The sequence below is a fragment of the Sorex araneus genome, chromosome 5 (assembly GCF_027595985.1).
Source record: "Sorex araneus isolate mSorAra2 chromosome 5, mSorAra2.pri, whole genome shotgun sequence".
Classification (NCBI taxonomy): Eukaryota; Metazoa; Chordata; class Mammalia; order Eulipotyphla; family Soricidae; genus Sorex; species Sorex araneus.
The window spans coordinates 117,524,439-117,547,976 of NC_073306.1; the positions used below are offsets into that span (position 1 = coordinate 117,524,439).

Sequence of the window (23,538 nt, forward strand, 5' to 3'; positions counted from 1 at the left end):
AGGGGGGAGAATAGTACACATCCAAGATTGACAGCCTTGGGGGCTGGAGCTATAGCACAGCGGGCAGGGTGTTTGCCTTGCATGCAGCCAACCTGGGTTCAATTCCCAGCATCCCATATGGTCCCCCGAGCACTGCCTGAGTGAAGAGTCAGGAGTAACACCTGTGCATCACCAGGTGTGACCCAAAAAGAAAAAAAAAAAAAACCAAGATTGACAGCCTTTGGGGGCTGGAGCAAGAGCACAGCGGATAGGGCATTTGCCTTGCACGCGGCCGACCCAAGTTTGATTCCCAGCATCCCATATGGTCCCCTGAGCACCGCCAGGGGTGATTCCTGAATTCCTGAGTGCATGAGCCAGGAGTAACCTCTGTGCATTGCCAGGTGTGACCCAAAAAGAAAAAAAAAAAGATTGAAAAGATTGACAGCCTTTGCCAGGGCAGATAGTACTGCTCTGGGGGCTGAGCTGCAGAGGGCAAACCCCGCAGCTCGGTGGGCAGGGATTTTAGCCACTGTGGTCAGCTGTCTGGGGAGTCTTTCCTGGGTTCCGCTTCTGACAGCAATAATTAACCAGGTACCTAAGGGTGCTGGAAAGTGAGTCCATTAGACTTGTTCCAATCACAGCCTCCTTTTGACTTGTTTCCTTCCTGTGACCACCCTGTACTACTGGTTGGCCTCAAATCTCCTGCTTGGGCCCCATTTACTGGATTTTCACCTGTGGCCGCCTTGGACTATCCGGGTGACATGGCCCACTGGCTGAGAAACACGTTCTCGCTGTGTTTTCACAGAAACAGCTCTTATCAGCCTCCTCATTCTGTAGCTGAGGTTCAGAAGGGGGAAGTGACTTATCCAAGTTCACACAGCTGATTCTGGATTCAAATACAGACTGGCTGCAGTCTCAAGACAGCTGTCAGGGAGTCTGGGGGAAATGGCCCAAAAGGCTGGAGCTCATGCCCAGCCTGGTTCCATCCTACCCCCAGCAACAGGCGGGTGTGGCCCCAAAAAAAGAAAGAAAAGCAAGCCTCCGGTATTTTGTCCGAGTCTCTGAATTCCATACAAGGTAGAGATGGTCAGATAAGGAACCTCCGACCCAGCTGTCTGGGCTCTCTGCCTGCTACACAATTCCTGGATGCCCAGAGCCCCTGAGCCGGGCCTTTCCCCCACACACACCTTGGCAGTACCAGTGACTTCCCCTCCCTGCCCAAGTCAAGTTCCGGGCCTGAATCTCCTCCTCTCTGCATCCTTCGATCTCCGAGGCCCGTCCTGTCCTTGGTTTCCTGCGCCCCCCGCCCCCACCCCGGGCATCTCTTCCCTCCAGGAGAAACTTTAACACCCAGCGGCCCTTGGTGCGCCCCAACCCCTTGCACACCTGAGCCTTCGCTTCTTACCAAGACCTCGGTCTGCCGGTACTGCGGGGGCCCTCGGCTCGCCCGGTCCCCTGCACCTCCCTTACTAACCCAGGACGCAAGTACTCCAAGTCCACGTCCTCTGTTGCCTGTCGGCGCTCCCCAGCCGCCCTCGGCGCACCGCACACACCACGACCCCATGCCCTCGATGCCCGGCGCCCACCTTTGATGCTAATCCCCAGACCGCCCGCGTCGGCCTTGCGCACGGTCACGCGGCGCCGCTGGAGCAGCAGCGCCTCGGGCAGCTGCGGGGGCGCCGCGCCCGGCTCGGCGGCGCCGTTGAGCTGCGCGGGCTCGGGCTCCCGCGGGCCGGCCGGCTCGCCGTCGGCGGGGCTCACGGTCAGCGCGTCCTCCGCCAGGCTGAGCAGCACCCGCTGCCAGCGCTCGGCGCCGGCCCCCGAGCCCGTCCCGGAGCGCAGTTCCAGCAGTCCCGTGCGCGGGGTGCGCCTGCTGGACGCCATCTTCGCCGCACCAGCCGGGCCCCAGCGAGCCGGGCCCACTCCGACCCAGCGCCCAGGGCAGAGGGCAGCGGGGGCCCGACTGGGCCAGCCGCCACCCTAGCCCGGGCCGCTGAGGGTGGAGCCCCAAGGGGCGGGGCTGGTGGGCGGGGCCAAGACAGAGGGGCGGGGCCAGGGCAGCCAGCAGGAGGAGTGGGCGGGGCCCCGGACTGAAGCAAACGACGTGGCTCTGCTTGGGGGGTGGGGCCATGCGAGGGGTGGGGCTTAGGGGCGGGGCCTCTGCCTTAGACGAGCCAATGAGGTAAGGAAACTAGGAATTGGGCGGGGCCCTGCAAGGGGCGGGGTTTGTGTCCAGGCGGGACCCCAGCACCGCAGGTTCCAACTCTTGCGAAACAGCTGAGGCCCAGATTATTAGATTCAGATGTGGGAGCAACAGATGAAAAAAAGCAGATTATGAAGCTCAGTGGGAGGTTTTGTGCATCAAGGAAGGGCTTTCCTATGGCAAGGGATGAACTCTTCAGACAGGGATTGAATGAAGCGGCCAATATCCAAAGAGGCTGAACATATATGCCTGGCACCCAGGAGACCCGGGTTTAATTCCTGGCACCACGTGGTCCACAGAGTACCACAGGAGTTATCCAGAGCACAGAGCCTGGAGTTTTCTTTTTTTTTTTTTTTTTTTTTTGCTTTTTGGGTCACACCTGGCGATGCACAGGGGTTATTCCTGGCTCTGCACTCAGGAATCACCCCTGGCCGTGCTCAGGGGACCATATGGGATGCTGGGATTCGAACCCGGGTCGGCCGCGTGCAAGGCAAACGCCCTACCCGCTGTGCTATCGCTCCAGCCCCAGAGCCTGGAGTTTTCCCTGAGCACCTTCGAGTGTAACCCCTACGCCCCCTAAATAAAAGTGGCAGACACCAAGTTGCTATGAATTTTATGGCGGGGACGGGATTTTGCAAATGAAGAGAAAAAGAAAAGGAAGGACAGAAGAACAGAAGACAAAAGGAAAGAAATATATATGCATTGATATTTCATTGTTTTTTTTCCTGATTTTGAGGGAAATGACTCAAAGAATCAAAGAGTGCACGTTTTGCATGCAGTTCAGTATCTAAACCTCGATGGTCCCCCGGCACTGTTCAGTGCACCTCTCCAATAAAAGGGAAAACTCTTTCCCTCTCCCCCTGCTTGTTGGTGCTGGGGATATAATTCAAGACTTGATATGCATGAGGCATGTGCTGTACCACTGAGCTACATGCCCAGCCTGCACTGAGATCTTAAAAACATTAAAAACTCTGCTTGGGGGCAGAGCAGAAGTACAGGGAGTAGAGCACTTGCCATGTACATGGCCAACCCAGGTTTGATCCTCAGCACCTATATGGTCCCCCAAACCCAATTGGAGTGATCCTTGAGTGCAGAGTCAGAAGTAACACCTGAGCACAACCTAAAAACAAAACAAAAGCATAACTCTCGGAGGTGTGAAAAAGTGTAGTAGAAATGACATCTGCACTTGTATATTCATTGCAGCACTGTTTATAATAGCCAGAATCTGGAAAAAACCCAAGTGCCTGAGAACAGATGACTGGTTAAAGAAACTTTGGATATCTACACAATGGAATACTATGCAGCTGTTAGAAAAGACGAAATCATGAAATTTGCATATAAGTGGATCAACATGGAGAGTATCATGCTAAGTGAAATGAGTCAGAAAGAGAGGGACAGACATAGAAGGACTGCATTCATTTGTGGAATATAAAGTAACAGAATGGGAGACTAACACTCAAGGATAGTAGAGATAAAGACCAGGAGGATTGCTCCATGGCTTGGAAGCCAGCCTCACATGCTGGGGGAAAAGGCAGCTCAGATAGAGAAGGGACCACCAAGTAAAGGATGCTTGGAGAGCCAGCTCAGAATGGGAGATGTGTGCTGAAAGTAGACTATAGACCAAACATGATGGCCACTTAATACCTGCATTGCAAACCACAACACCCAAAAGGAGAGAGAGAGCAAAAGGGAGTTAGCCTGCCACAGAAGCGGGGTGGGGGGTCGGAATGGGGGTGATGGGAGGGATACTGGGACCACTGGTGGTGGAGAATGGGCACCAGTAGAGGGATGGGTACTCAATCATTATATGACTAAAACGTAAGCATGAAAGTTTGTAAGTCTGTAACTACCTCACGATACTTTTTAAAAAGTATAACTGTACTTAAAAATAGAAAGTAAACAGAAATTTGGGGGTAAACACTTGTGACAAATGAGAATGCCATTTTACTTGACTTTCCCAAGCTTCACTGACACTGTGGAGTCGATTGGTCAGAAGGCCAGAGACCCGGGGCGGGGAGGGCCCTCCTTCCCAGAACCAAAGCCTGAAGCCAGATCCTTAAAAGTCCTCCCACGTACTGCCCTGCTTAAAAATGACTTAATGAGTCCCAGACAAACTTAGTGAGAAAAAGTCTTGATCCAGATGGCCTCCCCTAGGGGACTGCTTTCTATGATTATAATGGGGAGGGAGGAGAGTGAGATGTGTGCAGAATAAAAGGAAGCCAGCAGAGAAGGGAACTGGGGGATGTAGAGTCAGAGGAAAGAGCAAGAAAACAGCAATGTGTAGTGTGTGTGTGTGTATGTGTGTGAACTATATGTGCGTATGTGAGTCTCTCTCTTTGTCTCTGTCTCTGTCTCTGTCTCTGTCTCTGTCTCTGTCTCTCTCTCTCTCTCTCTCTCTCTCTCTTTTTCTGAGCACAGGCACTCTGAACTTTCCTCTCTTCCTGGACCTCCAGGATCAGGTAGGGAGGCACGCCCAGACACAGTGTCCAGTACAGGCGGGTCACTCAGGGCCAGAGAGGGGCAGAATACAGGCAGGGCTCAGACAGATGCCCAGGAAAGCTCAGGCAGGACTGGAATGCCTCAGTAATGACAAGGTACTGAGCCCAGGAGTCTCACCCACATGCATGTGGCCATGGCTGGAAACTTAAGAAAAGCATACACGGGATAGAAAGCACAGGGACAGGACCTGGTAGTCATTCACGGGAAGTAAGTAGAAACACAGGACAGGACTGGTGACATCATTCACAGGTAAAAGGAGAGACTTGCACATGTAGGGAGGGACCTGGATCCATCTACCTTTATCCGTACAATAAACTCTTAACTTTTTATCTACTGGGTTTTGTATGCAAAGTTTTCATAAAATTCTCAAGAACTCAGCAGAGCAGGAAAACCAGCTTCAATGCTAACATATTTGGAGATTGTGTGAGAGTATGAGAGAGTATTGGGTACACTCGCATGTGACAAGGACAAATGGAGACGTTACTGGTGCCTGCTCGAGCAAAATGAAGATCAACAGAATGACAAGTGATACAAGTGATGAGAGATTGTGTAGGCCCATGATCTCATGGAAATCGCTGTGCCAGTGGGCTGTGCACCCCTTAGACACCCCCAGGGCCCTGTAGAATGCTCTGCCCTTCCACTGTGGTCAGTGGATACCTCACTGCTATAGCTCAAAATTGGCCTTAGACACACGTGTCCAGAGTTCCTGGTGCCAGGCTAAACCCCAGGGCAGAGCTGCCAATTCCCTCCCAAGGGATTAGAGAGGGGAGGAAAAAACTGAAACGCGCCTTCAGCAAGAGAGCACTCAACTCACCTTGCATATGGGAAGCCTCGGTTTCATGCCTCAGTAAGACAGAAAGGTCCTTGGGGGTATGATGCCACCAACAGGTCAACCTATGCCTGTAGGGCAAGTGCATTAGCAGCTTGATGGTGCCTTCATGCTTCCTGACACCCCAAAAATGATTCTGTGCCCTTGGCAGGACCCCAACAACTTGGGATCAAGTTTACCAAGAAATTAAATGGCCAAAAGTTAAGTATGTGAGAGCCATGCCCACAAACCACTTCCATGCAGCTATACAAGCTCATTTATTGGCCTTATTTCAGAGACCCATAAACAATCTCAACAGAGACCAAAAACCACAGTTAATCTCGGACCCACAAATGGCTAAACAAACTGGGGTAAATTGGAGGGGGGCAGGTTGGCCTGTGCCTGCCCAAGCAGAGCCCCTAGCAGCCGCCTGCTTCCACAATCCAAAATCGCTGCCATTCCCCCCAGCCTGACTCCACCATCTCAGGACAGACCTCACCAAGATACAATCTGCTGAAAATTCAGGTATGCGGTTTTTGTGACTGAAATCTCCAGGCTTTCACAGAGTTGGGTGTGAGGGAGGGCTATCTCTCCCCACTTCCTAATACACATGGAAGCATTGGCAGTCATCCCCGTGAACCAATTCCAGCACCACCCTGTAAACTCTATTACTGGCCTTGCTTCAGAGACCCATAAATAAATCTAGAAAGAGATCAAAAGCCAGAGACACAGCAGTGAGTCCCGGAAGACACCACAGAACTGGAGATCTCTCCAGGCCCCATACTGAGCCAATTCCGCTTGGGCACCCCAGACGGAGCAGGTGCAGTTTCCCTGCCTAATCCAAATGGATTCCCGAAACCAAGAGCTACCACAAGCAAGGCCCAGGTATGCAGGATCCAGGACAAATCTCCATGCCACATGGAGGCAGAGGCGCCAGGCTGTCCCTCCCCAGCTCCCTGCCCGCTCATCAGGCTGGCTGTCACCAACCACAATGCGCCTCCAGGCAACACCTTAGCGCACCAGCAACCCTGGTCCAGAGATGCCCAATTAAGTCCCAAAATGGATTAGTGCCCTACAGAAATGTCTCTGGAACTCAACCATTTACAATCTAGGATTCCAGCAGCGCATGGCCACGGCACCCAAGATATTCAAAATGAGCAATGGAGAATAAATTATCTAGCATCTGCCCCTGGCAGGCAGGCTTGAATGGTGGTGGAAAAATTTGAGCAAAACATAATGCCCAAAAGTAGAGAGAGACAGCATTAGGGAAATTGCCTCTCATGGAAGCAGGGTGAGGATTGGGATGGGGGGAGGCGGATATACTGGGGACACTGGTGGTGGAAAGTGTACACTGGTGGAGGGATGGATGTTTCATCATTGTACAGCTAAATCTCGAACATGAAAGCTTTGTAACTGTATCTCATGGTGATTAAAAAAAAAGTAATGTGGAGTTCATGCCCAATTCAATCAGCTTAATCAATGGCTGAATAAATAGCAGTACTCCTGCATTAAAGGGAGAACAAAAAGACAGAAAGGTCTTAAATGTTCATTAAAGGCATTACAGGCTTAAGTCCTTGAACCAAGAATCTAGTACTTGAACAGGGAGGCTTCTCTTACATAGTCACCAAGTCAGGGAGCAAAGATCCCTACACCTCTGACCTCCCAAGCCCAAAGATGCATCACCTCATTTCCTGACCTGAGCTTGGAAGCAACTACCAGGAGTTGCTTCCAAGCACCACTTGGTATGGAGCAAAAGAGAAATTTTTTGCTCCATAAATTAAAAAAAAAAAGTTTTAAGATAATCCTAGGGCGGGGCTGGAGAGATAGCACAGCGGGTAGGGTGTTTGCCTTGCACTCGGCCGACCTGGGTTCGATCCCCAGCATCCCATATGGTCCCCTGAGCACCAACAGGAGTAATTCCTGAGTGCAGAGCCAGGAGTAACCCCTGTGCATCACCGGTGTGACCCAAAAAGCAAGCAAGCAAAAAAATAAATAAATAAATAAAGATGGGGCCAGAGCGATAGCACAGGGGGTAGGGCGTTTGCCTTGCACGCGGCCGACCCGGGTTCGATCCCCGGCATCCCATATGGTCCCCCAAGCACTGCCAGGAGTAATTCCTGAGTGCAAAGCCAGGAATAACCCCTGAGCATCGCTGGGTGTGACCCAAAAAGCAAAAAAAAAAAAAAAAAAAAGATAATCCTAGGCCAGAGTGATAGTACAGTGGGTAGGGCATTTGCCTTGCTTGTGGCTGACCTGGGTTTGATCTCTGGCATCCCAGATGGTCCCCTGAGCACTGCCAGGAGTAATTCCTGAATGCAGAGCCAGGAGAAAACCTGAGCAGTATTGGGTGCTCATTTCTTTTTCCAAAAAGGAAAAAGAAAATAGATAATTCTAAAAAGGAGGTCACATGTTTGTACCCATTAAGCAGATGACGAAATTGAGGCTCAGATACATGAAATCACTGTCACTGTCACCCCGCTGCTCATCGATTTGTTCGAGCGGGCACCAGTAACGTCTCTCATTGAGAGACTTATTGTTACTGTTTTTGGCATAACCAATACGCACGGGTAGCTTGCCAGGCTCTCCGAGAGGGGCGGAGGAATCGAATACAGGTCAGCAGCGTGAAAGGCGAAAGCCCAACCGCTGTGCTATGAAATAATGGGTTTATATATATATTTATGTATATATATATACATATACAGGACACATGAAGTCTTAGATGTTGGATACCTCCAGTGTGATATATATATACATATACATATATATCACACTATATACTTATATCATATATATATATCTCACCTTCAGTCCAGCCTGTGAATCAGGCATTAATACTTCCATTTTGCAGAGAATAAAAACAAGTTTCAAAGATAAAAAAGTGACTTTCCAAAGTCATACAGTTAATAAACATCAGAGTCCAAATTGAATTTCTTTGGGGGGGGCACACCAACAATGCTCAGAGATTACTCTTGGCTCTGCACTCAGGCAGGGATTATTTCTGGAAGTGCTCAGAGAACCATATGGGATGCCGGGGAACAAATCTAGGTTGGCCACATACAAGGCAAGTGCCCTGCCTACTGTACTATTTCTCCAGCTCCCAAACCAAATTACTTCTGATTTCAAGCTTTAGTCCTTTCTACTGGAATACTTAGGGTCCTGGTTAAAATCCGACTCTCACAATATGGAGAAGGCAAATTGCCATCATATGAAATTTAGAGTAAAGAATCTTAACATCCTATGGAACTAAAGGACAAATAAGCTAACACCATGCTAGCATCATGCTAAACATGCTAAGAAAACTGTGTCATAGGAAAAAAGACAAATATCGAATGTTCTCTCCCTTTTTGGTGGAGGTGAATCTTGGACCATACCCAGCCGTGCCCAAGGGCTATTCCTGGCCCTATGTTCATCTTGGGGAATCATATGTGGTTCCAGTGATGTAGGATGAGAGGCAAGAAAGCGCCTTAACTCCTGTACTCTCTCAGACCCCAAGAGTAATCTCTCTTATAGGTGGAGTTTAAAGGAAGGTTAGGGAATAAACAATGACCAGCAAATACTTAAACAGCTTTTTTCCCTTTAGAGAAGCTCCTGTTCTCTCTTGAACATGTATCTCTTTTTGTTTGTTTGTTCAGGATCAGCTCTGCGGTTTTGCAAGCCCGAGAGCTGAAGCGAGTCAACCCCATGCCTGGGCACCGCCTGGGACCGAGCTGCTTGCTGCTTGAATCAGGACAGTGCATGCTCAGAAATTTTAGGGCTGAAAACTTGAATTGGGAGCCCTCTTTAAAAAAATTTTTTTATCCTCTTTCTTTTTAATTTGATTTTTGCAGATTTTATTCTTCATCGCGGCCGACCCGTGTTCAATTCCTCTGCCCCTCTTGGAGAGCCCAGCAAGCTACGGAGAGTATCGTGCCCGCACGGCAGAGCCTGGCTAGATACCCGTGGTGTATTTGATATGCCAAAAACAGTAACAATAAGTCTCTCAATGAGAGACGTTACTGGTGCCCGCTCAAACAAATCGATGAACAACGGGATGATAGTGACAGTGGCAGTTTGTTTTTTGTTTGGGGGGGGCCAAACCTGGTGATGCTGTTCTACCTCGCCAGCCCCTTTAACACATATCTCCCTTTCTTTCTCCATACACTTCTCTAAATTTATTTCAATACAAGCCATTTGCTTTACTAAAATATGAATCAATTAAATTTTAAAAATTTTAATGTTTAAATGCTGCCAACAGAACTGAGGAAGCCAGAGGGTAGGGTAGGGCGGAAGGGGCCTAGGGACAGCTGTGAAGGAAATTGGGGTTCTTGTGGTGGGTGTGGTACAGTAGCATTGTAAGCCTGGAACATAAATATTAACACTATTGGTTTTTGGTTTTTTTTTCTTTTTGGGTCACACCTGGCGATGCACAGGGGTTACTCCTGGCTCTGCACTCAGGAATTACCCCTGGCCGTGCTCAGGGGACCATATGGGATGCTGGGATTTGAACCCGGGTCGGCCGCGTGCAAGGCAAACGCCCTACCCGCTGTGCTATCTCTCCAGCCCCTTAACACTATTGTTAATCATGACACCACAATAAAAACTTTTATAGTGTGTGTATATGTGTGTGTATGTGTTTGTGTGTGTGTGTGTATGTAGTGGGGGGACTAGGTTAAGACATTGGTTTTTTTTTTGCTTTTTTTTTGGGGGGGTCACACCTGGCAATGCACAGGGGTTACTCCTGGCTCTGCACTCAGGAATCACCCCTGGCAGTGCTCAGAGAACCATATGGAATGCTGGGAATCAAACCCGGGTCGACCGCTTGCAAGGCAAACGCCCTACCCGCTGTACTATTGCTCCAGCAAGACCTTGCTTAAAGGGCATGTGAATGTATGAGGCATGCAGAAACTCTGGATTCGATCCACGCACTGCATGGTCCCTGAGCACCACCAGGGGGCAACCTTCAAGCATTGAGCAAGAAGTAGCCACTAGTGGGCTGGAGAGATGGTACAGAAGTCAGCACACTTGCCTTACCTGAGGCCAATCCAGTGTCTATCTCTGCTATCTTATATGGGCCCCTGAGCCCTGCCAGGGGAGAGCCTTGAGCACAGGGCCCATAGTAGTCACTGAGCATCACCAGCTGTGGCCAATAATAATAATAATAATAATTTTTAAAATAATAATAAAGAAGTAGACACTCAGGGCTGGAGTGATTCCCAGCATCCCATATGGTCCCCTGAGCACCACCAGGAGTAACTCCTGAGTGCATAAGCCAGGAGTAACCCCTGTGCATTGCTGGGTATGACCCAAAAAGCAAAAAAAAAAAAAAAAAGTAGACACTGAACACCACTGAATATCACTGGTTTTCGGCATTGTATCCAAACCAAGAAACAACCACAGCAACAAAATTCTTTATGTCAAGTCAAATTAATTATATACTATACAATTTCATTTGTATCACACTATGAAATAAGTAGGTCTTTAAAAAAAAACGGTGGTTTTTTCAGAGGCTGGGATAGGGATATTAACTTTTTAATTTTTGTTTTTTGGGCCACACCCAAAAAACCTGGTGCTCAGGGGTTATTTCTGGCTCTGCATTCAGGAATTACTCCTGGCAGTGCTCAGGGAACCATATGGGATGCCAGGGATTGGACCCTGGTAGGCCATGTGAAAGGCAAATGCCCTATCCACTGTATTCTCTCTGGCCCTGGGACATAAACTTATAACTAATGGAAATATTTGATACCTTAAATATAAAATAGCATGTGGTTAAAAATTATGTTATCAATGAAAAATTAAAAATAAATAAAATAAAACTTCAAAAAGAAATTGTGTAATCAGAGCCAGAGAGATAGTACAGTGTTAGGCATTTGCTTTGCATGGTGCAACCCCGGTTCCATTGCCAGCACCATATGTGCCCCAGAGCATCACCAAGAGTGCTCTCTGAGCATGGTGTGGCAAAAAAAAAAAAAAACTAAAGTAATTGTACACAAGTGATTAAAAATTAAACCTCAATTTAAAACATAAAAATGGGGGCTGGAGCAATAGCACAGTGGGTAGGGCATTTGCCTTGCACGCGGCCGACCTGGGTTCAATTCCCAGCATCTCATATGGTCCCCTGAGCACTGCCAGGAGTGATTTCTGAGTGCATGAGCCAGGAGTAACCCCTGTGCATTGCTAGATGTGACCCAAAAAGAAAAAAAACATAAAAATGAATAAATAGGGCTGAGAAATAGAACAGTGGGTAAAGTGCTTGCCATGCGTGCAGCTGCCATGAATTCAATTCCCAGCACTGTAAGCAAAGCAAGCACTAGAAGTGATCCCTAAGCACAGAGCCAGGAGTAAGCCCTGAGAAACTGCTGGGTATTGGCCCAAAACTAAAATAAGTAAATAAATACAACTATCTGAAAGACAAGAGGAAAGGAATGTTTGCATCCTAAAATCTTGGTGTTCAGAAGACACCCACCAAATGTCACCAAGTCTAATAGCCACATCCTACCCCAAAGAAGAAGCCCCCTGTAGAGCATCCTGGGAGTTCCCACAGCCTTGTCGTTGCCTCCATTTACAGAGACCTCATCCATCTACAAGGCTGCCCTCTCTTATTAAGAGATTACTCTCCACCCTCTGAGCCAAAGCACAGAGAAAACTCACTCAGTCATGTGTAGGGGAGGGGGAGCAGGACCTCATCTACCAAAAACACACCCTCTATCACTAAGTAAAAGCAGCAGAGCGGGGCTGGAGCAATAGCACAGCAGGTAGGGCATTTGCCTGGCACTCGGCTGACCCGGGTTCAATTCCCAGCATCCCATATGGTCCCCCAGGCACCACCAGGAGTAATTCCTGAGTGCATGAGCCAGGAGTAACCCCTGTGCAATGCCAGGTGTGACCCAAAAAGCCAAAAAAGAAAAAAGAAAAAAAGCAGCAGACTACTTGTCTTGCATGTGTAAAGTCCTGGGTTCAGTCCTCAGCACTGTCCCCCAGAAAGCACATCAGGATGACAAGCTCCTTCACCATCATTGAATGTGGGGTTTTTTGTTTTTTGTTTTTTTTATTTTTGGGGTCACACCCAGCGATGCTCAGGGGTTACTCCTGGCTCTGCACACAGGAATTCCTCCTGGCAGGCAGTGTTCAGGGGACCATATGGGATGCTGAAGATCGAACCTGGGGCTTCCACGTGCAAGGCAAATGCCCTACCCGCTGTGCTAACACTCCAGCCCACTCATCATTGAATGTGAATCTGTTGGTGTGTGAACAGTTTAATCTCTGTTAGCAGCAAGTGTCTTTCTTTTAATGTTTGTTTTGTATTTCGATCACACCCAGCAGTGCTCAGGAGCAATTCCCAGCTCTGTGTTCAGGAGATGCACCTGGCAGTGCTCAGGGGACCCTGCAGTGTCAGGTCAGACCTAGACCTCCTGCATGCATAGCATGGCTCAGTCCTTGAGCTTTCCCTAAGGTCCCTTGTGCACCTCTTGAACCACAGTCCATCTAATTGATCAAAATTTTTATTGACAGTAACTTGGACACTGGAGTGGAAAAGTTTGATTCACTCCCTCAGAGAGTTCTATGATACTGAACTCTTGGTCCAAATAAGTCCCAGGAGGCCAGAGAGATGGCCAGGAGGTAAGGCACTTGGCTCACTTATGGCTGCACAAGCTGCTACTCTGGTTAGAAACCCTGACCTGATATAGGGTGCCCTGAGGACTGCCAAGTGTTGCCAAACCACCACCTCCAAATAAAAATTGAATTAAAAGGGGGCCAGAGTGATAGCACAGCGGGTAGGGCGTTTGCCTTGCACACGGCCGACCCGGGTTCAATCCCCAGCATCCCATATGGTCCCCCAAGTACCACCTGTTGTAATTCCTGAGTGCAAATCCAGGAGTAACCCCTGAGCATCACTGGGTGTGACCCAAAAGCAAAAAAAAATTGAATTAAAGGGACTTGCGCAATAGTACAATGGAAAGGGCATTTGCCTGGCTCATGGTGGACCTGGGTTTGAGCCCCGGCTTCCCATATGGTCAGCTTCTCGAATGCAAAGCATGTGCTACAGCCCTTTTGTTAGCAGGATAATTTCCTAGCCTAGTGAGTTCTTGATCCGGACATGGAGAGAATTACATGACCAAGCTAGACTTTGAATGCTCGTTTTATTTCGCCAAACCAAAGAGCATATAAATTGTTTCACAGGGAGGGATTCAGAACATTCCCTCCCAAGGCCCTGTAGAGTTCCCAAAAGTACCACCAGTCCTGGGTACATTCAGCAATGACAAAGAATTTAGCTGCAATGTAGAGTCAGCTGTCTCATCCCATTTTTATTACTATTAAAGGTTGTAATTTTTAGATCAAGAATTCTGCTGTCATACTTGATATACGTACCCAAGTGTTTTTCAGTTTTCATTTTGGTTGGGGGTCATACCTGGCTGTGCTCAGGACTTATTCCTGGATTTGTACTCTTGGGAGGGCTGGGGCACTGTATGTGGTGCTGGGGATAGAACCTGGATTGGCACACTTGCAAGCACACAACCCACTGTGCCCTACCTACTCTCTGGCCCATGTACTCAAAAATGATAGAGAAGATCTTGAATGGATAATACAGTTACTCTTGTCCAGTCATGTTTGAGATGTACATGTAAAGAGCCTCTACACATTGATAACTTTTAATTTTTACATATTAGAAATTGTACGGTTCAGGGGCTGAAGAGATAGTACAGTGGTTAAGTCATTCACCTTAAATGTGGTAGCCGACCCCTAGCCGACCTAGCACCACATATTGTCCCCATCAAGCCCACTGGAACTGAGCTCTGAACACAGAGCTGGGAATAACCTCCAGGCAGCTGCTCAGTGTGGACCAACCCCCACCCCCGCCCAATAAAAAGAATAATAAGTTGTGTGATTCAGACATTGCAGTATCAAAGTGCATTTTGCCATATCCCTTTCACTCTTTGCAGCTCAATCTTGTATTTTTAGATTTTACTCAGTATGACTAGATATTTTTCAGCAAGAGAGTTGTTCAGCATATCTAATCCTCTAAACTGTTGACTGATTTATGTTTTTAAACATAATCATATGTTAAGCATAAACATAATCATAAAATCCCTCTCCTCACCAAATACTACGGATGATATGAGAGGGGTGGGTTAGCGGCAAGGAGACCGTTCAGACTACCATTCAGATTCTGCGTTGTGGAAGACACACCCCCACGAGCCTTGCCTTAAGAGCAGTCAGTGAGTCTTACTGGGTGAGACGCTTGCCTTGCATTCAACTGGGTTTGATTTCTGGCACCTCTTACGGTTCCCTAAGCCCGCCAGGAGTGATTCCTAAGCACAGAACCAGGAGTAAGCCCTAAACATTGCTAGGTATGCCCCCCCACACCAAAAAAAAAAATTAGATTTACTTTCATTTTTGTTTGGTTTGGGGGTGGTCAAACCTGGGGATACTCAAGGGCTACTTCCAAGTATGTTGCTTAAGGGGGGGGTCACTCTTTTTTTTTTTTTTTGCTTTTTGGGTCACCCCTGGTGATGCACAGGGCTTACTCCTGGCTCTGCACTCGAGAATCACTCCTGGCAGTGCTCAGGGGACCATATGTGATGCTAAGAATTGAACCCGGGTTGGTCACTGTGCAAGGCACATGCCCTGCCCGCTGCGCTATCACTCCAACCCCAAGGGGGTCACTCTTGATGGTGCTTAGGGGACCATGGTGCCACAGAGCTAGCTCAGGCTACCTTTGTTAAATGCATGCTGCTAGCACCTTGCGCTATCTCCACAGCTCTCTTTCAAGATGCCTCCCTCACAGGGCTGGCAAGTTGGTGTAGACTTTTGGCTAGAAGTTCCAGCAGGGGTTCATGGGAACTGGGTTTTTTGTTTCCTCTCCCCGAGCTGCTGGGTTCCCCACAATGTGACAGGTAACTCACGAAAGCCAATGTCCCAGGGAAAAAAGACATTCAGACACAGTGCTGTTATTTATTTCGGGGGAAGTTGGGGTCGCGCCTGGCAGTGTTCAGGAACAACTGTTTTTTGTTGGGGTTTTTTATTTTCTTTTGTTTTGGGGGGCCACATCCCCTGATGCTCAGAGGTTACTCCTGGCTCTGCACTCAGGAATTACTCCTGGTGGGCTTGGGGGACCATAGGGGATGCGGGGGATTGAACCCAGGTCGGCTGCATGTAAGGCAAGCACTTTACCCACTGTACTATCTCTCTGACCCTCAGGGGCAACTCCTGTCTCTGTATTTACTCAGAGATTAATCCTGGCAGGGCACAGGGCGTAGGGAAGGGCACATGAGTGCCAGGGATCCAACAGGGTCAGACGGAGGCAAGGTAAGCTCCTTAACCCTTATACTATCTCTCTAGCCCCAAGATGGTGTTTTCATGATCTAATCTGAGAAGCTACATAATAGCATTATTGCTGTAGTCCCTATTGGGCAAGACAGTCACAAGTTCTCCCCAGATTCAGGAGGTGGAAGTAGAACACTCGACTCCACCACTTCATGGAAGAATGACAAGACTCTAGAAGAGCATATGGGATGGGGGATACTCCGTGGCAGTCGTTGGAAAACACAATCCGCACAGAGGCTGTTGGAGTTGTCCATATGGCAAGCGATGGTGACTTAGGGAGGCGGCTGCAGTGGGCATGGAGGGGAGTAAATATAATTAAAAGGTACCGAGCAGGTCAGATGATTAAGACTCGCTGAGGGTTTAGGTGAGGGAGATTAGAGTGAGTCAACAGCAGTTTAAAGGCATTTAAAGTTTTTGACAGTCGAGAATCATCGAGGTAGTAGAACAAAGGGAAAAGAAAAATCAGCCAAGGGACAAGTTCTGAGAGAAATCACACAAAGGAAAGTGAGAAAGTATAGATGAGTCTCTCAGAAAGAAGACACAGGACCAGGGAGACAGTGCAGGAGGGCTGTGTGCATGGTCTACATGCAATGCAAGAGGCCCGGGTTTGATCTCCAACATCAAATGATCCCCTGAGTATCTCCAGATGTGCCCTGTCAAAGCAAGCAAGCAAGCAGGACTTTTATTGTTGGGCATGTATTGAAAGCCAGATGTGGAAGTAGGAACAGGTAGAGTGTATGAAGAGTGATTAAGAATGGGATTTTTGGGGCTGGAGTGATAGCACAGCGGGTAGGGCGTTTGCCTTACATACAGCCAACCCGGGTTCAAGTCCCAGCATCCCATATGGTCCCCTGAGCACCACCAGGGGTGATTCCTGAGTGCATGAGCCAGGAGTAACCCTTGTGCATTGCTGGGTGTGACCCAAAAAGCAAAAAAAAAAAAAAAATGAGATTTTCAGGGGCTGGAGCAATAGCGCAGTGGGTAGGGCGTTTGCCTGGCACTCGGCCAACCTGGGTTCGATTCCCAGCATCCCATATGGTCCCCTGAGCACTGCCAGAGGTAATTCCTGAGTTCAGAGCCAGAAGTAACCCTTGTGCATTGCCAGGTGTGACCCAAAAAGCAAAAAAAAAAAAAAAAGGGATTTTCATGGGCTGTGGAGGCCGTACACAGTAGAGCAGGTAGGGCACTTGGCTTACATGTGACCAACCTGGGTTTGATCATTGGCTTCCCATATGATCTCCCGAGCATCACCAGGAGTCCCTGAGCACTGCTGAGTGTGGCCCCAAAACCAAAAAAGAAAAGGAAGGGGATTTCCAGGGGCCTGAGTGATAATACAGTGGGTAGGGCATTTGCCTTGCACGTGGCTAACCTGGGATTGATCCCTGGCACCCCATATGGGCCCCCGAGCATCGCCAGGAGTGATCTCTGATTACAGAGCCAGAGTAAGCTGAGCACCACTGGATGTGTCCCTCCCCCCTAAAAAAATGAGATTTTCAGGGACCAAAAAGATAGCTCAAGGGGCTGGAGCATATGCTTTGCATGCAGGAGCCCCGTTTAGTATTTTGGGGTATTTTGGTTTTGTTTTTGGAGTGGCTTTATTTGTTTGTTTGTTTGGGGGTTACACCCAGGGTGCTCAGGGCTTATTTTTGACTCTGCACTCAGAGGTCATTCCTGGCAGGCTCAGGGAACCATACAGGATACCAGGGATGGAATCCAGGTTGCTCACATGCAAGGCAAATGCCCTACTCGCTGTACTATTACACTGGCCCCAAATGAGGCCCGAGTTTGACTCCAGGAACCACATGGTCTCCCAAGCACCTGTAGGAAAGACTTCTCAGCCTAGAGCTGGGAGTAGCCCCGAGCACTGCCGGGTGTGCCCCCAATCATAGGGTTTTTAGTTCAATCCAGAATTTCATGAGGGAAGAATCACAGGCCCTATAGCAGTGAACCAGCCTATATACCAGCCCAGTTTGGGTCACTGGCAAGATACTTGGCAAAGGGGCTATTTTCAGGATGCCTTGCCAGAGTCCCCATCCAAGAGCCACAGCTGACAGGTGCCAGCAGGGGGCAGCAGAGAGCCAGGGCTGCAGGCTCTGGGCATGAGGTTCATGCCAGCCCTGGCAGAAGGAAGGCAGGAGTGGAGGACGTGCAGGATCTTTGAGAGGGACGTTTCCAACGCACTATCTTCCCTTTTTCATGTGGAGATCACACACATATATTTCACATATGTTGATCATAATAATAACGATCGTTAGCATTATGATACCAGTTGCCATTAATTGATACCCAGGCCCCAATCATCAGAGTCACAAACTCAGTCAGCAAACAGAGAGGATGCAGGAGTAAGGCAGACCTGCCTGGCCTCCAACTCTGGGTTTTTTTACAGACTTACCATGTGTCCTCAAAACGGTTGTTTTGGGGGCCGGAGAGATATAGCAGTAGAGAGTTTACCTCGGATGCAGCCACCCAGGTTCAATCCCTGGCATCCCATATGGTTCCCCAATACTTCCCTAAGCAAAGTCAGGAATAAGGCCTGAGCACCACTGCATGTGGCAAACACACACACACATACACACACACACAATGGTTGCTTCCTGGGCCAAAGAGGTTGTACAGAGAGTACTTGCCTTACATGCATCGACCTGGGTTCAATCCCCAGTTCTGTATATGGTTCCCCAAACATCATTTCACTTTCCTCATCTGCATAGTGCCAACCTGGAGACGGCTCAGTGATTGAAAGCAGCTGCTGTGTCTGTTTCAACCACAGGTTGTATCTCAAACGCCTCTCACATACACCCAGAGGCTCCAGTGCACAGCCAGGTGTCTCTGGGCCCCCAGAAGCTCTATGAGCACTAAGTGCAACTCCCAGTGAGCACTGCCACAAGAATCTTCATGCACAGTATGACTACCTGAGTATGACTCCTGTCAAACACTTCACCAGCTCCCAAATTTAAAAGTATATGTAAAAAAAAAAAAAAAAACTATGACCCTTGGGCCAGGGAATAGCTCAACAGGCTAAGCAATACTTTGCATGCAGGAGGTGCCAGGTTCAATCCCTAGCACTATGTGGTTCCCGGAACACCCCTAGGAAGAATGACATCAAAGTACAGGGCCAGAAACAACTCCCTCAATTACCACCTAAGTGTGGCCCCCAAACAAAAAATAAACTGTATGAACCCCAGCAAACACCTCAGCTGAATGTGCGAATGCCACAACCAAATGTGAGATTCCAGATTCCCCCACCAGCAATCCCCACCACCAAGAATTTACAACCCTCAATTAAAAAAAAAAAAAAGTCAAGAATTAAGGCGTTTGCCTTGCAACACACCAATCTACCAGAGCACTACCAAGGGTCAATCCTGAGCACAGAGCCAGGAAAAATCCCTGAGTATTTCTGGGTGTGGCAAAAAAAATTGTTTTAACCAGGTGGGGCAGGGTCGGGGGAAAGAAGGGTGCATTTGCCAGCATCTCTGTCAGAGAGGTGTGTTTCCCTTCTCTTGCCCTCTGACCTCTTTGGCCCACACCTACCTGTGACATGTACTTTCGTACCTGACGGCACTTTCGTCCACATCCCTGCTTGGGGAAGCTTGTGTTAGTTCTTTAGCAGAGATCTTTCTTTCTCTTTCTTCCCCCTTACATACCAAACAAACTTGTTTTACTTCACATAAACACACACACACACACACACACACACACACACACACACACACATAGAGCAAAAACAGAACCAAACCCAAAACATAGGAACAGACATCAACAGACATCAGTAGATAACATGAAGGGCTATAGCACATGCTTTGCATGCAAGAGGTGTGGATTCAAACTTCAGTACCATACGGTCATCCAAGCACCTCTAGGAGTGACCCCTAAACATGAATATCCCCCAAGTATCGGCGGGTGTGGCAAAAAATTCAAAACAAACAGAAACAAAAAACCTCTTGTTATAAAGATTCTCCAGCCATCTTCCAATTGATTATTGGATTATTGGTTATTATATGATTACATTGTCATCCTCATATACTGCACCACCTCTACTGAACCTGAAGCACTGTAACCCCATTTTTAAATATCCTCAGGACATTGGCTGAATGCTGCCATAGCTTTCTGCTCAGATTTTGACTTCTGATAACCTGCTGTTCTTCTTTTAGTTTGTTTTTTTGTGTGTGGGGGGCGCTATACTGAGCTGTGCTCAAGGCTGACTTCTGGCTCTGTGCTCAGGAATCATTCCTGGCAGAGCTCAGGGGACCATATGCAGTACTGCAGATGGAACCAGAGCTGTTCGCGTGCAAGGCAAGCGCCCTACCCACTATACTATATCACCAGCCTCAGAACTTCTGTTTTTTAGCAAGTTTTATTCAGGGGCTTCTACTGCTGCTTCAAGAATCCCGCTTCTAAACAGCTTCCTACTTCTTTTTTAAGTGACTTCAATATGACCTTTCTCTCAGCTGGAGAACTGAGGAGGTTCTGAATGGGGCACCCCCAAAAAGGGTCCAAGTCTGCAAGCTGGAGTACTCAAAAGGGGATTGATTGGTCACAGATTTTAGGGTTGGAATCTGGTAGATTAATCCTAGCACCTTAGGGACTGCAGAGATCATACAGGGGTTAAGGTGCTTGCCGTGCAATGTGACCAACCCAGGTTTAATCCTGTACAACTTGTGGTTCCCTGATCATTGCCAGGAGTAACCCTTGAGCACAACGCCAGGAGTAGCCCCTGAGCACCATCAGATATGGATCAAAAGCAAAAAGACAAAAAAAATCCTAGGACCTGAAAATCCTAATTCATAGCTTTTTCCCAACCTACACACACACACACAAACACCATTCAAACTGGAAGCTGTCCCCCACCTCCCCTTGATGACTGACACCCAGGGGAGTTCCAAACGGTGTGGGGGACCCACATGACCCAGAACTCATGGCACATCTAGAACAACCCTTCCCCCATCCTTTTTCATAGCTGTATCACACACCTTCATCTTTCTTCTAAACCCCCTCTAAAGCTTTCATTGGCAATTTTTTCCAAATCCCAGTAATTCCTCTGATATTAATAGACCTGACTTTGCATGAAGAAGCTGTTAAAACTTGCCCAGGCCCTGGCGCTGGGAAGGATTCCTGGAGGCAGCCCACAGGAAGCCTGGCCTGGTGGCGTCCTGTGCTCACCTCCCTCGCCACCAGTCTTCTCAGCCCACAGCCTGAAAACCCTCAGATCAGACCCCTGAGGAGCACTGGAGGCCAAACCGGACACTCTCCAGAGGCTGCCACCCCACAACAGCACAGAGGGAGCACCTGAGGAGGAGTGAGGCTTCTGACCACCAGGCCACACTCTCTCTATTGAGTTCAGGTCCAACATAGCTCTGACTCAGAGGCCCTCCCAAACCTCACCTGTGGCAGGGAGGTCGCTCAGCAATAGAGCATTTAACTTGCCTTGTATGTGTAAGACCCTAAGTTCAATCCCTGACATTGCAAAAAAAAAAAAAAAAGAAAGAAAGAAAACAATTAATTTTGAGTAAAAAAACCTAGGTTTGTGTAATAAACTTTGGGGGGAAGGCCACACCCCATACCCCTGGCTCTGTGCTCAGGATTCACTCCTGGTGGCACTCAAGGGGCCATTTGATTTTTGTTTTGAGGGCCATACCTGGAGGTGCTCAGGCCTTACTCCTGGCCCTATGGTCAGGGATCACTTCTAGAGGTGCTCAGGGTCACATGGGGAGCTGGGGATCAGCCACATGTAAAGCAAGTGCCCTACCCACTGTACTGTCTCTCCAGCTCCCAATAATAAAACTTTTGTTGTAAAAATAACTCTTCCGTCTGGATGAGGAGAGTAAGAGATAGCTGGAGTGAGGGCTGACCCTCCTCCTAACTCCAAATAAGAGCACACATTGGTATGATCCATGAGTTTACTTTAACCTCACAGTGTGTCCAGTGTGATCACTTGCTGTCATTGAACCCATTCCATGGATAAGGAAACTGAGTCACAGTCAAGATGGAAAGATGGTGTCAATCGGGGGAGTTCTAGGAGAGAAAGAACACCAGCCCAGCTACGAATGCCCTAGACTCCTCCTCTCCCTGCCCTGGCTTTCTTCGCTCCAGCACTGCAACCACTGTCCAAAGCCCAGGAGAGTGGATTTCGCTCTTGTGTCCGATAGCCCACTCTAATACCGGCTCCTTCCCTTACCCTGACCTGCCCTCTGCCACAGAGCTGTGCTCTATGAGCACAGTCCTCTAGGATAAGCACTTCGTTAACCACACTTTAGATGCAAAAAGAGAGCTTAGAGGATCTGTCCAAGGACTCGTCCTCAGAGCAGATGTGGGATCAAGTCAGGTGGGACTGACTTCCAAGCCTTCTCTCTGGCTCACGAGAGTTCTCTAGACCTGATTCCCCAGGTCAGCCTCTCAGAGACTACCAACCAGGCTCAGTGGAGTTCTAGACACTATTTTGCTGCAACCCCGGCTCACAGCACTTGACCTTATTATTGAATCTGTGGCTCCTTCTCACTGGAGAAACGCTGTCTTGGTTGGCTTTACGTGCCCACTCTCTGTAGAATGATAAGTAGGTTTTCTTTTCTTTCTTTTTTTTTTTCTTTTTGGGTCACACCTGGTGATGCACAGGGGTTACTCCTGGCTTTGCACTCAGGAATTACTCCTGGTGGCGTTCGGGGGACATGTGGGATGCTGGGAATCAAACCTGGGTCGTCTGCGTGCAAGGCAAATGCCCTACCCGCTGTGCTTTCACTCCGGCCCCGATAAGTGGGTTTTCAAGTCTGAGGCTCTCTAGGAACATTGCCTGAGAAACTTCCGGGACACATGGGGTGGAGGAGGGGTTGTCTCTGCAGAAAGGCTGCCCAGGGAAAAGGCAGGTCAGGGCTGAGAGTGAGCGGGCAGCCAGAGACCAGACTGGCCAAGCTGGTCAGGGTGGGAGGCAAGTATAGAGGATCTTTTGTCGGGCCAGAAGCTGCAAGGCCGCCCCATCCCCACCATCTGGCTCTAGCTCCAGTCCAGTGATGCATGATGGGGAAAACAGGAGGGGGGGCGGTCCTGGGGGCTGCCCACCTGCTCTGCCTCCTGGGATAAGCCAAGCTGAGATCTCCCAAGCCCATCTGGTCAACACATCCCTGAGGCCCCGATCACCCCTGGGGACTCCTTCTGACAGGCTGAAATTGGCCGGGAGTGTGGCCAGCTCGTCAGGGTCACAGGTCACTGTTAATCTGCCAGAACGAGGACAAGGACAGGCAGGCGGGTGGGCAGGCAGCCGGTGTGGCAAAGCCCTGGCAGTTCCTGCCGTCTGCTCCAGTGGCCACAGAGGGAGCGAGTCCTTTTCAGGAAGACAGGGGCGAAGGCAAGAAAGAACACAGCACAATTGGCGGCGCTCACATCTCGTTCCCGAGCGATTTCACTTCTATTAGGCGGCATACTGGAGGCGACAGCACATTGTATGAGATAACACAGCACTGGGTGCCCATCAATAGGGGACCAGGCAGCGATAAGGTCCCAGACCCTCTTCTTCAACTGACGTCTTCCACAACCACCGAGTCTGAGAACTGAGATCCCCCTCTGCCAGCACGACTTGACTGTTTGTTCCAGGAAATTCTTGCCCAGAAAGATAAGACTGTAAACCAATAATAAATTCACTATTTGCCTCAGGAAATTCTCGCAAACTAATTTGTTTGGGCGAACAGTTTGCTCACCTTGGCAAATAGCTCTCTTATCAGACACCAGTTCTGTTTATCAACGTTTCTAGAGCTTCTTCTCA

The 23,538-nt window shown here is 48.9% G+C and overlaps 1 protein-coding gene across 1 annotated transcript in view; it reads right to left on the reverse strand.

The window, feature by feature from the left end:
- SNTA1 (syntrophin alpha 1) overlaps positions 1–1,990 on the reverse strand; it is a 35,953-nt gene extending 33,963 nt beyond the window's left edge. The window contains exon 1 of the mRNA XM_004612567.2: positions 1,566–1,990. Within this exon, the coding sequence (XP_004612624.2) occupies positions 1,566–1,863 (298 nt within the window). The 5' untranslated portion in view covers positions 1,864–1,990. The remainder of the gene's footprint in view (positions 1–1,565) is intronic.
- Between the last annotated feature and the right edge of the window lie 21,548 nt (positions 1,991–23,538).